Source organism: Camelina sativa, chromosome 17 (assembly GCF_030686135.1).
Source record: "Camelina sativa cultivar CO46 ecotype springtype chromosome 17, ASM3068613v1".
Taxonomy (NCBI): domain Eukaryota; kingdom Viridiplantae; phylum Streptophyta; class Magnoliopsida; order Brassicales; family Brassicaceae; genus Camelina; species Camelina sativa.
The window spans coordinates 23,499,072-23,515,360 of NC_141896.1; the positions used below are offsets into that span (position 1 = coordinate 23,499,072).

A 16,289-nucleotide genomic window follows, 5' to 3' on the forward strand; every position below is an offset into this window, starting at 1 on the left:
TCTTGTATAAGTTAAAAGCTCTCATCATTGCATGATCTTGTAAACCAAATTAGTATCACACAGATACAAGCTATAAGAAACATTGACAAGTGAACGGTTGAAACTTTAACATGGATTCTATTGTTTTGCTCTGTTTCTTTATGGCATTTGGTGAAGATAAAAAAAAAAAAAGAGAAGAAACCCTCTAGTGAGCAGCGTCTTCGTCTTCGCAGAACTTGGTGTATTCCTTTGGACCCATCAAGGTTTCTAACTCCGCAGGGTTGCTTGGTTTCACCTTTATCATCCAACCTTCTTCATAAGGGCTTGTGTTGATCTACGCAGAATGATAAAAATGGACTAATCAGTTTGATCCGTGCGCCCACACAACCACTAAGAGTTATTATTCAGATGGTAGAAACTTACCAAACCAGGTGACTCTGTGAGCTTTGTGTTAACCTCAATGACTTCACCAGAGATTGGGGAGAGTATCTCACTAGTGGCCTTAACACTCTCAACAGCTCCAAAGTTTTTTTCTTTGCTCACTGAACTGTTTAATTCTGGCAGCTCCGCAAACACAACTTCTCCTAAATGTCCCTGCACATCATCAATAAAACTGATCTAAACTAGTCTCTAAGCTAAACTGATCTAAACTACATAGCTTTAAAGTTTATGTTTTTGTTACCTGGGCATGGTCAGTGATACCAACTGTAGCAACTGAGCCTTCATGTTTTACCCACTCATGTGAATTTGCATACTTAAGCCCTTCCAACACTTTAAATCCCCAAACACCCAGTAAAGAGTTTAATTCAGACAGAATCCTAAAACAAAAGCAATGCAACACACAGGTTTTGCAAGAGGATGTTGATTTGTTTTTTTACCTGAGGAGAAGCATCTGGAGATGGAGAAAGCTGGAGAGAGATGAGATTTGGAGACAGTAGAAGAGAGCTTGAGAGCATTTGCTGTAGAGGAAGCCCACATTCTCAATGCCATTTTCTTTCCTGGTTTGTTTGTTTTACTCCTGTTTTTTTTCGAAGTTGTCTCAAAGGGAAAGTGGGAAAAAATGTAAAGAGAGAACTTAATTGCTTTTATTCACGTTTGTGTTCTATCTTTAGATGTATGGCAGAAAACGAAAGCCTCATCCTTGATGAATGTTGTTGTCGAAAAAAGTGTGAACCAAACCTTCTCCACGACTGAGAAGCTTTCGAATTTATATTATGTCTGTGATGTATTTAAAACCTATTATTAATGGTAAAATATATATTTTTGGAATGAACAGAGGAAACTAAAAACTCAAAAGGGCTTATTGTTTCGGTCCAAAAGGCCAATAAACATGAAAAAGCCTACGAGAAGTAGAGAACAAGACAAATTACTTGAGGCTTACGCCAAGTATAGCTGAATACATGACCACACATTCCAACTTTAAAAATGTATAGCTAACTACACAAAGTAAATGTATTGCATGGTCACATGTATCAACTATATGATGGCATGTGCTCAACATCATGATCATTTTATTCTGGTATACGGTTTGTCAGAATCCGGCATTGACTAAGTCTGGCCGACGTTGACTAGGTGTGACCGGTGTTGATCAACAATTTTTTTTTTTTAGTATTTTAAACAAAAAAAAAATTGTTTTGTTGAATCATTTATGGTTTAAAACATATCTATATCCAATGTAAAGATATATTATATATGTTTAATGCATTCAATCTTATAATAGTTAGTTTTTTTTAAGTTCAAAACTTAAATAAAACTGAAAATAAAAATCATTAACAGTTTTTTAAGATATTGAAACCTAAATTAAAACCGGAAAATTCATGTTATATAATAAATAAAATATGGAAATTACATATTATACATTGTTAACCAAATTTTAAAAAATATATATATATATATTTAAATGCAAAAAATATTCTTCAATATCAAAATCATTATATGAAATCGTTAGAATCAAACCCAAATTATATCAAAATCATTAGAACTACTGAAATAAAAGTCATTTACTCATACACTAGGATATTGTTTTAAAAAGTTATATTGTTTGAGACACTATTTACTTAATATTGCAATTATTTGGTAAATTTACATATATCTTTCTGAATACTAATTATTTTAGAATATTATAGTATTTTAATTTGTTTGATGTATATTACAGTTATATATTGTTTGTTTGTTTGTTTGTTTTATTTGCATTATTATTTTGTGAAATATTTTAAAGTAATTATAATATTGTAATTGTGAGCAAATAAAATTTATTAATTTATCAACCACATAAATTTAGTTTTACCAGCCCATTGATGTGGAACATTAAAACACAAATTTTTTCTTCATAGATTGAGTAATATATTTTTGTTTTTAAAAATTCAAATCACAACATATTCATAAAAAATTATAAGGTTAGTTTTATATTTTTACTTCTCAATTAATATATTAGGATATGTGGTAAAATAAAAGTTTTAATATCTTAAAAATTTTGGTTTTTAATTTTTTTATAGTTAAGTTTTACAATTGAAAAAAAAAACAGGGCCATTCCATCAAATCTTTGAGAAGGGGCCTATATCAACATAGCAAACTAGAAAACTTATCCGCTTGTCAATTCTTGGTGTAATCTGTAAATGATTGGTGTCAGAATTTTTCACTGATCAGGTGTGATCAGTCTCATCCGTGTAAGAATTAGGAATTCCTCTTCCAACTCGTCCCAGAATGGACGTAAGATTGATTGCATTAACAAATATAAAATATATATTTATAATGAATATAGACATTTTGTTAATTATTAAAAAGCCATAAATTATTCTATAAAACAGTTTTATTTTTTCCTTTCTAATACTATAATAAAATAATTTGTTTTAAAAAAAAAATTGGCTGGTCAACATTGGTCAACGCCGGTCAAACTTGGTCAATGCCGGATTCTGATAAACGATGTACCGGAATAAAATGATAATGATGTTAAGCACATGTCATCATATAGTTGGTATATGTGACAATGCAATACATTTACTTGGTATAGTTAGCAATACATTTTTAAAGTTGGGATGTGTGGCCATGTATTGAGTGACACTTCGTGTAGCTGAGCATCGTTTATCCTCGAAAAAAGTGTGAACCAAACCTTCTCCACGACTGAGAAGCTTTCGAATTTATATTATGTCTGTGATGTATTTCAAACCTATTATTAATGGTAAAATATATATTTTTGGAATGAACAGAGGAAACTAAAAACTCAAAAGGGCTTATTGTTTCGGTCCAAAAGGCCAATAAACATAAAAAAGCATACGAGAAGTAGAGAACAAGATTTTTTACCAAAAAAAAAAAAAAAAGTAGAGAACAAGACAAATTACTTGAGGCTTACGGTACCTTATGATCATAATAATGTCGGCTAAAAATTGAAATATTGAATCACTAACTAATCCCACATCGGAGACTTTTGAGGATCTCATCAGGTATATAAGAAGCATGATACCAATTGGCTTAGTGGTAGAAACTCATGATCTTCCTTTGGTATCATAATCCTCGACCCAATAGGGCTCATTCAAATTGCAAAAGGGAAAATACATGATCCAAGATATGAATATAAGCGAAAGCCATGTTTCATCTACAAGGGGAATAACATGAGGCAAAGCCAATTGGGTTTTTTTTTTTTTTTTTTTCTCTTTTTTTTTGCTGTCTATAAGAATCCATAATAGCTCAAGATGTTAAACAAATTTTGAATTTTGTGCTATTTTCTTGTAGTAATTGGTGAATTTCGTTGTTTGGTTTCGTTAGGGATCAATGATCAGAGGGGTTTGTTCACAAGTTTAATATGATTAGAATGTAAAAAATTGGTAAAAGGGAAATGTTAAGACATGTGTTCCATTATGTTCTTACTCTTACTTTAGATAACTCTTTGACATGTATGATATATACCAATAATATAGATTATTTAAAACTAGTTGTAGTATTTTTACTTTTCAAAGAACATGTCATGGATCAGCTAAATGCTTAATATGCTTTGTGAATATTTACAACCATTACTGATCAGGTTATCATCTTCCCACCCAAAATTGTAGGTGGAAAATGTCTCATCAATCTATATCTCTACTGAAAAATCTCAGTAAAATCACTACCGGGTCAGCAGAGCCGTGCGAAGATTAATTAGTATAAGAAGCGAACAAAAATAAAATGTCTTAGTTTAAATAAATAAAAATGTCCACAAAAATTTATCACATCTTCGTATAACAAAATTAAATAAAAAACAAATTAAAACAAATATTAGTTCTTAAACATTTGTTTTCTTTTTTATTACATTGCAATTTTAGGAAAAAACATTTAACCAAACAGAATAAATAGAAAAGAAAAAAAACATATAACTACAGTTTAAGTTTGATAGAATCAATTTGGTGAGAAAATGTTGATAGAAATATCTGTTACTGTGTTACCTTAACTAGAATGGAAAGATGACGCTTAAGGACCAAAGAGAAACCTATCAAAACTGAATTTGTAACCCTAATGTCTAGTTGTTTAATAGCGTAGGTGTCGTAAAAAAAACTTAAGCATAAGGTATGTGTCTAGTTCTTTTTAGTTCATTAACATACTAAGTCCATGTTTAAAATAAAATTGCAATATTATAAACCCATAGAGATAAACTATAGTATATGTGAGTATGTGACCTTAATAAATATATGCCCTAATTTTTTTTCAAATTTGGATGCCCGAAGCGGCTGCTTCTTTTTCTTCAACTGTTGCACGGCTGAATTCAGACCCGCTTCACAACATATATGCCTAGACCCGTTACGGTTATCCACAGCAATGTGACAAACGCGGTGCACCAGGTGTTGGAAGCAATGCACGCACCGGTCTACTTTGAGACATATGATATAATGGGAAATATGAATCATTTCCCGCGGGAAGTGGTGGAGTCGATACTGCGGAACAAAGTGTGTTTAGATGGTCGACTCAAGACCTCCTTGTGTGCTGGTAAAAGAGAGGAGCTTGACCTTTTTGCATCTCTTGTCAACTGCTTCAATCTGAACGGTCAGCCGAGTCGCCACCAGAAGGTTGACATTGTGGTAATCAGAGAAAGCACGGAAGGTGGATATGCAGGGCGTGAGCATGAAGTTGTTCCCGGTGTCATTGAGAACTTTCAGGTGACAATGACAAAGTTTTGGTCGGATCGTATCGCAAAGTATGCTTTTGAATATGCTCGACTGAGCCAGAGGAAGAAAGTTACAGCAGTTCACAACAAGGGAAAACTAGCTGATGCATTCTTCTTGAAATCTTGTCAAGAAGCTGCTAAATTGTATCCAAGCATCACCTACGGCGAAATTTCTGTTAATAAATGCTGTTTGCAACTTGTAGAAAAACCAGAGCGGTTCGACATCATTGTAACTCCGAATCTCTACGGGAATCTAATTATAAACATTGCTGCTGGTGTTGCTGGAGGAGGCAGTGGTGAGATTATGCCTGGAGGAAGTTTTGGTGCTGAGTATGCAATCTTTGAGCAAGTTGGATCAGTGGGAAACCATAAAAGTCCGGTGGCATTACTGTTCTCTTCGGTTATGATGTTGAGACATCTCCAGGTCCCTTTATTTGCAGACCGGCTTAAAACCGCCATGATACGTGTTGCCACTGAAGGAAAGTGTGGAAACAGTGATACTAGCACACAGGAGATTGTTGATGATGTAATTGCAAACATGGATTGAATTCAAAAACCGAGTTTTGTAACCATATTTCTTCACAAGTAAATCGAATGAATGGGTTTTCGAAATTCCAATGAAAAATGTCTGCAAATAAGTATTCTTAATACGTTTTTGGGTTGTCTTTGTAAAAGTTGTCATCTCTGCTCCATGTAAAGAAAAAAAAAAGGTTCATATTTCAGACAATGTAATTTGACTCTCCTACAGCTAACTATATGATGTTCGTCATCAAAGCCCGCTGTTTAGATCAGGCGCAAGCTAAATGGTTTGCCTTGCTCAGAAACAAACTGTCCGCTATTTTTATGTTCCAAAAGAAACGCCATATCAACAACTTCAATCGTTCTAGACCTTCCAATATATAACTACGGGAATAGGTGGTCACTAATTTGGACTGTTCATAACATTTTTTCATAATTTTCTAACCAAAAAAACTCAGGAGGCTGACCAAAAATGAGTTGATGTAGTAAAGAGAGCTCTTCTAACCATTTGTCAAAGTCCTATGTACTCGCATTTGTGTCCACTATTCTTTTGCCGATTCAATCTGAGTTCTTATATTGCAGCTTTTCCAGCTCCTTTGGGCATTTTCTTTGATGCAGCTGAAAAATATTTAACATGGGTTTTATCTTTAGAGATTGAAAGATTCGATTCTACAAAAGAGAAAGTATTAACAAAAAGTATAATTGGAAAGAGAGAAAAAAGGTACATACCATCTTCGACGTCCTTGTGCTGGTAGTAGTGAGGAGCTAACTCAATCAACCATTCTGGTTTCAACTCTGTTACCTGCATTTTCAGAGTTACGAGAGTTTTTTAGCATACCAACAAACCAATGAATGAAACCATAGAAGTAAGACCGAAAAAGAGATTCAATTATGAGTTGAAAAAACCTTGCATGATCAAACATATCACGTACCTGTCGCATATATTCCTTGGAAGTCAGCACTAGTTCATGATATACAACCCATCTCGGCAATACCTACAATGCACATTGCGAAGAACACATTAATATTTTAAGCTTTAAGATTCTACCAATAATAAGATATTCTGGTTTATGTAGAGTGAGAATTAATTTACCTGAGCTAACCCTGAATTGGGATGTATGTGCACTGTCTGGGGATGCTTCACAGTTCGATATGATCCATTCTTCTGCAGCTTTGCAGTGTGCGGGAAAAAACCTGATTAACAGTAAGAAGTTCATCAGCAGAGGCATAATTGTAAAGATTTTATTAATTGTAACCAATAGAACGTGAAGGATCAGCAGAGGCATAATTGTAAAGATTTTATTAATTGTAACCAATAGAACGTGAAGGAGAGTAAGGAATTTACCGGCGACGATAGACTTCCTAACTGAATCCAACTCATTCAGGTTTGAGCTGATTTCTATTTCTACCCTTTCGAGAAGTCCCTCCAATTGATCACGGATATCTCTGGCTCTTTTCATGCTTCGGACCTGAACAAATGTTTGACCCAAAACAAATGTCAAAATGGACTCACATCTGAAACATAAAGAGACAACTTGATACCTGAATGTAGTTCTCGTAGCACCACTGAGTAGAGTAGTTTGTTTCCTTCCAGGAACTGTAAACCTAAAGAGAAAAATGAAGACGATAAACATACAGAGAATAGCACTATAAACTGGTGAAAGTGAGCGGACAATAAGGAATACAGAGGGTTCAAACCTTCAGCAACGCGATATGGTCTCCAACATTCCCTGTGTGGAAGTTCATTCTTGCATTGTCAGCGTGAACCTGTTTGTCCTTAGGACGGTAGAAGATAGAGCCACCAATTGACAACATAGCAGCAATTGATATTATCTCATCGGAGCACTTATACTTGTCAGAAACAACGATCATCTTTGACAACATTGGATCAAGTGGAAACTCTGCCATCCTTCTACCAGCTTTAGTCAATTCGCCGAGCTTATTTAGAGCACCCAGAGCAAAGAGCAGTTCTAAAGCCTTCACAAGTGCTTCAGCAGGTGGAGGATCCATAAAATCAAAGTTTATGAGATCATGAATTCCAAGACTCTTCAAAGCAAGTACCACACTAGCAAGATTTGTCCTCTGTACTTCTGGCACCGTGTTTTCCTCTAAGTCGTTGTTGTAGTTAAATGCTGTGTACAGACGGTAGCACTTCCCTGCGCTTGTTCTTCCAGCTCGACCAGCTCGTTGAGTTGCAGAAGCCTTAGAGATGGGAGTAATAAGCAATGACTCCATTCCGGCTCTTGGGTTATATGATTTCATCTTGCTAAAGCCTGGATCAACAACATACTTTATACCATCAATGGTCAATGATGTTTCAGCGATATTTGTTGCCAGGACTACTTTCCGTGCCCCTTCTGGAGTTGGCTCAAATATTTTTGCTTGGAGTTCGCTTGGAAGGTTCGCGTAAATCGGGCATATAATTAACTCGCGAATCTTTGTACCCAAACCTCTTATCCTATGCTTCAAGATCTCTTCTGCAGTTTCAATTTCCTCTTGACCAGTGAAGAAGACCAATATATCTCCAAGTGGCTCCCTCACATGGATTGTAAGAATAGTAACTATTGCTGCGTCCATGTAATCAGCTTCAGGTGCACTTGTATAATTGATTTCAACTGGATACCTTCTTCCTGGGAAACTAAAAATCGGGGCTGTATCAAAATAATCAGAAAACTTTTCTGCGTCCATTGTTGCACTAGATATCAACAACTTCAAATCAGGTCGAAACCGTGCTATATCCTGTCATATATAAGAAAAGTCAATCAGAATGTATCGAAGAATTTAACCCAAATTACACAAGTAAGAAGAGACATTGTAAAAAAAAGTTCACTTGCCTTGACTAATCCAAACAGTATATCGGTTGACAAGGTCCTTTCATGCGCCTCATCCACAATAACGACACTGAAATGTTTCGCAATCAGTAGGTAAAAGCGTTCAGCTGTCCAACAGTAATAATATAAAATGTGCATAGTATTTCTTACCTGTAGCTGGCCAGATCTGGTTCGCCAAGCAGCTCACGCAGAAGCATACCATCAGTCATATACTTCAGAACAGTTTTGTCAGAAGTACAATCCTCGAATCGAATGGAATAGCCAACCTGTGAATAGCACCAACCAAAGGTTAGATTCTGAGAGTGTACCGAAAATTGTGAAACAACCAACCACCAGTAGCAAAAAGTGAAGAGAAGCCAACATACCTCATGCCCGAGTTTGACACCCATCTCTTGTGCCACACGGGCAGCAACACTCATAGCTGCAACTCTTCGGGGCTGTGTACAACCAACCTGATATATAATAGAAAAGCATTATGGTACTTTATTTGATATATACTTTTGAAGCCATTCAGCCACAAAGTCCATGAACAATGCCTAAATGGAAGTACACCTTTAATAAAATCAGTTTTGAAGAAGGAAAACTTCACAGTAAAATAAGAAACGGCTAAGTTTGTTCGCAACAAGCTAACAATTCTTGGTTAAAGAATAACATACCAATTTGTAAGTGACTTCTACACTAACCTTTCCTATTTGAAGGACATATGTGTGTTTTAACTATATGCTGCAAGTTTTGACCAAAAAAAAAAACTATATGCTGCATGTTGGGGTAAGTAGTAGGTTGTACCTTTCCACGTTTTGTGTAACCAGCTTCATGGAGATATTGTGGTATCTGTGTAGTCTTTCCCGAACCAGTGTCCCCCACAATGACAAGAACCTAATATATTCAAAAGTTGAAAAAGGTGTCATTCTAATAACATGTAGCACAGAAAACCATGTAACTAGAAAAGAAAAAATTATGCACAATTTCACAATCAACACTTCAATCTACATATTCATATGCAAATAATACTAAAGTGTTTCCTTCTCTATTAATCTTGTATTAGTTACACATACTTATAGCTGAAATATACTTTCGATAGCGATTGGTAAAATAAGCTTCTCATCTGTTATTAGATGGCTGTTAAAATGGCATGACAGCTTGAATTACCTGATGCTCTTCCACAGCCTTAAGCAGCTGTTCACGATAGGCATAAATTGGCAGACTTCTTCTGACTTCCTGGTTCAGAAATAAACAGATGCAAGAATATGTCAGGGATAAGGGATAAGTTATAGATTTTGCTATGGATATTAATACAAAGAAACATACAATCTGAACTTATTCCGAATTACATGCTAAAAATAAAATCTGGTGGTTGAGTTTGATCAAATAGAGTTAACGGAGAAGAAACCAGAAAAGGATAGCACCTGAAGTTCCTCTAAAGCTGTTTTCTCTGCCAAATCTTGAGATTTTTGTTTTGCATCCATATCATCTTCATACTGCATGAAAAATACAAGCAGTCAGCTACAACTCGACATATCACAGGAAGTATCTTCAGATTTAATATATCATAGGCAGTACATTTTCACCAGCCATCACAGATTCCTTTATGAAATTTATTTGGTCCTCAAACACAAACCTGCAAATAAAATAAAAATTTAGAATCCCCAGATCACGGGCCTAATCCATAAGAATGTAAGAGTTATAGCAAGGACGATTTCTCAAACGAGATAAACAAATTCCAAAGCAGTAGGATAAGAATAAAAGACATATATGCAACAGATCTTACTGATAATCGTCTGAGGCTTTCTTATTCTTTGCACCAAATTTTAATGTTGCTTTCCCTGCATAAATAAAGTCACTAAAATCAGTGGGAAGTAAAAAAATAAAAAAGACTGGTCAACATAAATAGAGATAAAACAGGAATTACCAATCTGATGGTCCTCCCAAGCTTCTTGCTCTGCAAATGGATTCATTTTCTCCGTTGAATCCAGGTCCCTGGACGAAAACTATTATATAGAACACCCCAAAGAATTTTCGCAAAATAATAAACATAGATACTGCGTTGGATCACAAGCAAAGAGCTCCTTGTAAACTCACTTGTATCGCTGTACAGCAACAGAAAACCTTTTTTCTTGATCAACACCTCCATCTTGATCATAAGCATCTGGAATTCTATACTGAACTCGGAAGTAGCAGTAAATGGTTTGTGTTAGATATATAGAAATTAAAAAGAACCAGGAGGGAGTCGAGTCCAGCAAGATGAAAACGCTACCTCCTCGACATCATCTTCATCTTGTGTTCTTTTCTTCACGAGGTCATAAAGCTCTTTCTTGTATCTATCAGAGAAAAAAGATCAACCCAAACTCAATCAACTATAACCAAACATACCTTCTTAAATATGAATACAATCCATATAAATTTTATATTGCAAACAAATAAAACAAAAAATGTACTAGAATAAAATTCCAACGAGAAGTGATTTTTTATCCAAAGAATGCAACCAACCACCTTGATGCAAGAAAGATGTAACAATTACCTAAACTCACGAAGCTCTGTTTCTGTGAGCTTTTCACCTCCAAAAAGATATTGTTCATCCTCTATCTCATCCCTATGGAGAAAAGAAGGAACAGGAGCAATCAATCAAAGAGAAGAGATCAATTAAGATAAAGATAAGTGCAAAAATCTATATGTCGTGTACCTTAGTTCATCCAATTTCTTCTGTTCTCTCTTCTTCAAGTATTCTTGTCTCGAGACTTTCCTGCATCAGACCCAACAAAAGATGATCAATAACATGAATATCACAATATAGCCTCCAAAAAGATAAATTCTACAAGGAGATGATTGACAGAGTCAAGAATTGTTAACTGAGAATCAAGTTTGCAACTTCATATAGTATTCCAACAATGAGATTGAATGTACGACACCCAAGTACATTCTTGACTATTGTTCTTGTAACATCTAGGTAACTTTACTTAATTGCCTTCTATCTCTGTCAGAAATCAACCATCACAAGCACCTAAAGAAGGAAAAAGTCCATTACCTTAGGGAATTTAAATCATCCTTCTCCAAAGCATTAGCTCTTCGAACAGCCTCTTCTGTTTTGCAACAAAAAATAAAATCCAAAATGAGAGTACAAAAAATAAATACTTATGACTAGATAACAATGTATCATAGACTTATTATGTTCATGCGTAAATTATAACAGATTGTACCTTGCTCTTTCTTCGACAGCTTTTGCTCTGTTAGCTGGTCAGTAAAGAAACGAAAAGAACATGTCACTGACTTTCACATGTACAATACATCGATAAGTAAACCATGCGAACTATATACTTCTCATTTGGCTAAGGAAAGTTTTCTAGCATAAAATAAATTGAATAAAATATGAATATGTATGTTTTTCTTTAACTCATCTTTCCTACTCAAACAAAGCTAGATATGCCTGTTATAAATGATAAGCAAACTCATTCATTAATAAATCATACATAATTGCCGACAATACTTAGCCCCTGGTTGGCTACAAAAACAGGAAAAACATACCAAGGATCAGATCGAGGCATACCTTCCGTGTCCGTGCAGTATCACGATCTCTTAAATGCTGCTCCAGTTCTTCTCTCTCCTTTTGGTCACGCACTCTTTCCTCTTCTGACTGTGCCGAGTGGACAAGTACGATGAATATTAGAAAAGCATGGATGTATCCACATCTATTTATAGAGCATCTCCTATTCGACTTCAACAACAAAAGCCAAGGACCCAGAAGATAGTTGAAATGCCTAAGAGGATCAAAATATACCTCAGAACCATCATCCTCGTCTTCAGAAACCTTTCTTCTAACGTGTCTACTGTCCTCTCTGACGGCCACCTACATCATTGTTCACACAGTTTTATCAGATGAGATGCCACGCTATATCTTACCATTTAGAAAGAAAGAAATTGGAATCTGTCAATGAGGAAAAGAAGTTATATACCTCGCCATCACTTTCATCTGACTGCCCACTTTTCTTTCTAAACCTTTTCTTGCCCTTATCTGACTTTCTAGATTCAGAAGCTGAAGATCTTTTCTCCACAACGACTTCTTCTTCATCATCATCAGCATCTAAAAGAGCATATGTTTGTTGCTTCCTCACTAGCATTGCAGCCTCTGCTTCATGTTGTTGGTAGAGCTAATATAGAGAAAGAAAAAAAAAAATTACGAAAACCAGGCTTAAAAACTACATACTTCCCCCAGAAACAGAAACTAAATAGCATCTAATTCCGAAAAACAGAAAACAAAAGAGCAATAAACTTTGCAGCAACTCATTGAGAAACTCACATTCACTCCAGTGTTCTTACGGGGAACTCTGGCAAAAATTTCTTCCGCAAAGGAACGAGTTTCACCAGAAGAAGAAAACCCATAATCCACCAACTCTCCCACAAGTTCAGTAGGTGATTTTGTTTTTTTAGCTGCACGAAAGAAAGATAATAACACAACATGTAAGCTTTTAGAACAGTAGTATCAAAAAAAAGTTTCTTTCATAATCTCCATGATCCCAAAATCGAAAACATCAAATTACCCATTGCAATGAGATAGTTAACAACAGCTGTTTGAGAATAGCCAAGTAGCACCATCAGCTTATCTGAAACCCAGGTCTTCAAATCATTGCTCGCCATTCTCACTGCATTGGAATAACAAAAACAACATCACCAATTTCAAACTCGTTTTATCAACATACCAATCTAATTAGTGTAACTATCGAAGCACAAGAGCATCGATTACAAAAATTTATCTCGCAGCTTGAATTCTATTAGCTAGCAATCGACCGTATGCAGAGTAATCAAACATAAACTATCCTAATCATCGAACGAACGGAACAAGTTTACAAACCCTAGATTTCGGAAACTAAGGTTCAGGTGTCTCGAAGCTTACGGAGTGAGAAGAATTAGAGAGTGAGGATCTCTGGTTTCTAAGCTACTGGTAGGAGCTTGAGTAGTTGAGAGTATACAGCAGAATCTATCGAGATGATTTCACCGGTGACGGTTGGAAAGAATAGGCGGTGAGAGTCTCCAACGTCGATGGAGGTTATAAAAAATCAAGTTGTTTTTTTTTTTTGCTTATGGAGATTTCAAATAAAAAGCGTGTGGTTTTTTCACATATGAAGAAACCTTCGTCGTTCATCATATAAAAATCACGTTGTTTTGCTTATGCAGACACCAACAGTATAACGTTTGTCCGAATACTAAAATAAATAACATCACGCTATTTAACTCATATAGAAGAGAACTGCTTGTTGTTTTTTCATCGTTTTTAAAAATTAAACGGGCCTTCTTCTCCTCCTAGCGGGCCTTGTATTGTAATGAACAGACATAAGAACGACGCGTGTACACCACGGGATCTGTGAAGGAGGACAAAGACTTTTCAGAGCAAGCATTTGAGGTGATTCCTGGCTTGGTCGCGGATTTCTCGATTTGGAAACTTCTCGATCACCTCTGATCCAAAAGAGGATATGAGAGCTCTTCTTGCAGTCTCCAAGTCGATCCCACGAGCTTGGAAATAGAAGAGTTGGTCTTCTTCAAGATCGCTGATTGCAGCTCCGTGCGAGCACTTGACATCGTCTGCAATGATCTGAAGATTCGGTTTTATGTTCACCGTGGCTCGTGGTTTCAATAGGAGGCTCCGCGTTAGTTGTCCCGCGTTGGTCTGTTGTGCGAATCTGCCATATTACAACAAAGAATTTAAAACTGGTGCTTAAACCAAACCAAAAACAGAATAATCAAAATCAAACCATCGAAATGAGAGACAGAGAGAGAGAGAGAGAGATTACTTGTTAACTCGGACATTGCCATCGAAAACAGCTTGGCCAGAGGAATGAGCAACAATACACTTGTGGAGCTGTCGTGAAGTGCCTCGGGGATGGTCTAAGACAATTCTGCTATGGAGATCTAGAGTCTGCTCATTGACACACATATGAAACGTGGTTAACTCCGTGAGCGTATCCGGCCCAAGCTGCTGCACATGAAGATTGTGCCTCCCCAGTTTCCCGCCGGTACTCACTTCAACAAGCTCATATTCACTCTCTGCCTCCTATAGAGATCAATCACATGAACAATTCACTCTCCTGAACAATTAAAGTATAAAACGTTCCAATTGTCGTACAAAAACATCCAAAAACTTTCACTAAGCTATATGACCTCTAAAACCGAATAAGAAGAGAACACAAAAACAAAACTCACATGAGGCTGAAGCTAAACTAAACCTATTCTCATCCTCCTCAACATTTCAATCATAAAGATTACAACTTCTCGCCAACTTCAGCGGCAACAAAACTAAAGTAAGTTACTCTCCTCAACCTGAAACTAAACTAAACTATCTTATCTTCCTCAAGAATTTAATCATAAAGATTACAACTTCAGCAGCAACAAAACTAAACAAAGCCACTCTCCTGAAACATTCAGAAACAAGATTCCTACTTTCATACTCATCGATACCACAAGAGAATAATAACAAAACCAACCTCAAGTAAACTAAACTACTGATTCTCCTCAAGAATTCTACTGATACCAAAACTAAACTAAGCCAATTCGTTACTAGAGAAAGACAAGAAGAGAATAAGCAAAGGTTGAAACCTGTCGAACAAAAGTCCACTTGATATGAGCAGAACCCATGGACTCTTTCTGCAAATACGAATGCTTCACTTTCCCATTCTTCTGAACAACAACTTCGAAAACAGGATTCGTCCAATAAAAACCTTGTTCCTCTTTCCCCACAAACTCCTCAACTATACCAATCTCTCCTCCTTCCTCCACCATCACAAAAACCCTAGGATTCGATACCGGCAACCGTTTAGATTCCCGGTCACCGGTTTCACCACAAAAGTACCTCAGATAAATCGGATTCTCCACTTTACATCCTTCAGGAACATAAATCACAGTCAAATCCGGCGCCCCCATGCCGTTAATAGACCAGAACAAATCACCAGAATCGAAATTCCCAACGAATTCAGAAACCCGGTTCGTTAACTCATCCGGTAGACCAGCGAAGCTCCCGAAGTAAACACCATCGGGCAAATCCGATGGACCAATCGTCAAACTCGACACGAACCCATCGATAATCACGGCGTTTGGGAACTGGGTTTCACTCAGATCATCCAAAAATTCATAATTTCGTTGATGGGTCGAGGAGACGGGTTCGATTTGGGAGTATCGGATGAATGATGTATCGGTGAATCTGAAAGGTTCGTCTTTTTTCGACGGCCATGGTGTTGATAAAAGAGTCTCAGCGGAAGATTCTCGGATTCTCTGAAGAGGTGATGAAGAAGAAGTTGAGAGAGAGTCTTCGAGTGATTCAGCTAATTGAAGTACAAAAGGGTCGGAGAAGGAAGCTTGAGCTCGGATTGAAACACTTGTCGGAGTTGTTCTTCTGTTTGATTTCAATTTCGGTTTACAAGATAGATTTGGTATCAGTGATAAGCGACCGAGAACTGTGGCAGCCGCCATTAATGATGGATTCGTCCCTCTCTGTCGCTCTCTTCGCTTTTGCAGCGATCTGTTTCTTCTCTCTCCCTTTTTTTTTTTTTTTTTTTTGGGTTATTTTCCTCTTTTGTTTTTGTAATCTTGTTTATATTTAGGGATGATCGGCCCAATTGTATATATATTTCCTTAATTAAAACAAGGTTTTTTTGAAGGTTTGGTATTGCTAATAACTAGGAAATCGGCCATGCGGCGCACGGAAAAATGAAAGTGTTTGAAGAGATTAACATTAGTCATGTTTTAAAAATAAAATTTGATAATAATTTTCGTATTGAGAGTATTTCGATTATGGAATTTGTAAACTAGTTCTACGGCTATTCACTTTTCTGATTTATCAGGTTTTG

The 16,289-nt window shown here is 36.2% G+C and overlaps 4 protein-coding genes across 8 annotated transcripts; 1 reads left to right on the forward strand and 3 right to left on the reverse strand.

Annotated features, from left to right (window-relative positions):
• Window positions 1-7: 7 nt before the first annotated feature.
• Window positions 8-1,182, reverse strand: LOC147924253 (glycine cleavage system H protein 3, mitochondrial-like). Its single transcript, XM_087494258.1, has 4 exons — window positions 858-1,182; window positions 662-750; window positions 403-573; window positions 8-313 (listed from the first exon to the last, which is right to left on the reverse strand). Exons 1-4 carry the CDS (start codon window positions 967-969, stop codon window positions 185-187), a joined length of 501 nt encoding a protein of 166 aa, XP_087350384.1. The 5' UTR covers window positions 970-1,182; the 3' UTR covers window positions 8-184.
• A 2,850-nt stretch (window positions 1,183-4,032) lies between these two features.
• LOC147924254 (putative isocitrate dehydrogenase [NAD] subunit-like 4) lies at window positions 4,033-5,657 on the forward strand. 4 transcript variants are annotated; one of them, XM_087497164.1, is made up of 2 exons: window positions 4,033-4,101; window positions 4,710-5,657. In XM_087497164.1, the coding sequence occupies exons 1-2, from the start codon at window positions 4,033-4,035 to the stop codon at window positions 5,655-5,657; spliced, it is 1,017 nt and encodes a 338-aa protein (XP_087353290.1). The 4 variants fall into 4 exon arrangements, with proteins under 4 accessions (XP_087353290.1, XP_087353292.1, XP_087353291.1 ...); XM_087497166.1 differs by having other exon boundaries at window positions 4,033-4,093; window positions 4,711-5,657; XM_087497165.1 differs by having other exon boundaries at window positions 4,033-4,090; window positions 4,708-5,657.
• Window positions 5,658-5,923: 266 nt separating this feature from the next.
• Window positions 5,924-13,650, reverse strand: LOC104757618 (pre-mRNA-splicing factor ATP-dependent RNA helicase DEAH1). 2 transcript variants are annotated; one of them, XM_087494268.1, is made up of 28 exons: window positions 13,346-13,650; window positions 12,993-13,094; window positions 12,752-12,882; window positions 12,408-12,602; window positions 12,233-12,301; window positions 12,002-12,088; window positions 11,655-11,688; window positions 11,483-11,537; window positions 11,141-11,200; window positions 10,979-11,050; window positions 10,715-10,778; window positions 10,540-10,619; window positions 10,370-10,437; window positions 10,229-10,283; window positions 10,021-10,078; window positions 9,867-9,938; window positions 9,610-9,678; window positions 9,247-9,336; window positions 8,826-8,912; window positions 8,611-8,726; window positions 8,464-8,530; window positions 7,328-8,368; window positions 7,172-7,234; window positions 6,975-7,098; window positions 6,723-6,823; window positions 6,562-6,624; window positions 6,359-6,431; window positions 5,924-6,247 (listed from the first exon to the last, which is right to left on the reverse strand). In XM_087494268.1, exons 2-28 carry the CDS (start codon window positions 13,087-13,089, stop codon window positions 6,201-6,203), a joined length of 3,138 nt encoding a protein of 1,045 aa, XP_087350394.1. In that variant the 5' UTR covers window positions 13,090-13,094; window positions 13,346-13,650; the 3' UTR covers window positions 5,924-6,200. The 2 variants fall into 2 exon arrangements, with proteins under 2 accessions (XP_087350394.1, XP_087350395.1); XM_087494269.1 differs by having other exon boundaries at window positions 10,567-10,619; window positions 13,346-13,531.
• On the reverse strand, window positions 13,573-16,088 carry LOC147924255 (protein ABCI7, chloroplastic-like). Its single transcript, XM_087494270.1, has 3 exons — window positions 15,043-16,088; window positions 14,241-14,500; window positions 13,573-14,129 (listed from the first exon to the last, which is right to left on the reverse strand). The coding sequence occupies exons 1-3, from the start codon at window positions 15,910-15,912 to the stop codon at window positions 13,835-13,837; spliced, it is 1,425 nt and encodes a 474-aa protein (XP_087350396.1). The 5' UTR covers window positions 15,913-16,088; the 3' UTR covers window positions 13,573-13,834.
• Window positions 16,089-16,289: the final 201 nt, after the last annotated feature.

Bases quoted from the DNA above. Each gene is read 5' to 3' on its own strand.
- LOC147924254 (XM_087497164.1), top strand. From the start codon at position 4,033: ATGTCTCATCAATCTATATCTCTACTGAAAAATCTCAGTAAAATCACT. The intron at 4,102-4,709 runs GAAGATTAATTA...TTGCACGGCTGA, and splicing joins CCGGGTCAGCAGAGCCGTGC to ATTCAGACCCGCTTCACAAC.
- LOC104757618 (XM_087494268.1), bottom strand. From the start codon at position 13,089: ATGGCGAGCAATGATTTGAAGACCTGGGTTTCAGATAAGCTGATGGTG. The intron at 12,883-12,992 runs GTAATTTGATGT...TCTTTCGTGCAG, and splicing joins TAACTATCTCATTGCAATGG to CTAAAAAAACAAAATCACCT. The intron at 11,201-11,482 runs GTAATGGACTTT...GGTCTGATGCAG, and splicing joins GATGATTTAAATTCCCTAAG to GAAAGTCTCGAGACAAGAAT.
- LOC147924255 (XM_087494270.1), bottom strand. From the start codon at position 15,912: ATGGCGGCTGCCACAGTTCTCGGTCGCTTATCACTGATACCAAATCTA. The intron at 14,501-15,042 runs GTTTCAACCTTT...TGATCTCTATAG, and splicing joins AGTGGACTTTTGTTCGACAG to GAGGCAGAGAGTGAATATGA. The intron at 14,130-14,240 runs GTAATCTCTCTC...GTAATATGGCAG, and splicing joins GGCAATGTCCGAGTTAACAA to ATTCGCACAACAGACCAACG.
- LOC147924253 (XM_087494258.1), bottom strand. From the start codon at position 969: ATGGCATTGAGAATGTGGGCTTCCTCTACAGCAAATGCTCTCAAGCTC. The intron at 751-857 runs GTAAAAAAACAA...GGGGATTTAAAG, and splicing joins CTCCAGATGCTTCTCCTCAG to TGTTGGAAGGGCTTAAGTAT. The intron at 574-661 runs GTAACAAAAACA...GATGATGTGCAG, and splicing joins GTATCACTGACCATGCCCAG to GGACATTTAGGAGAAGTTGT.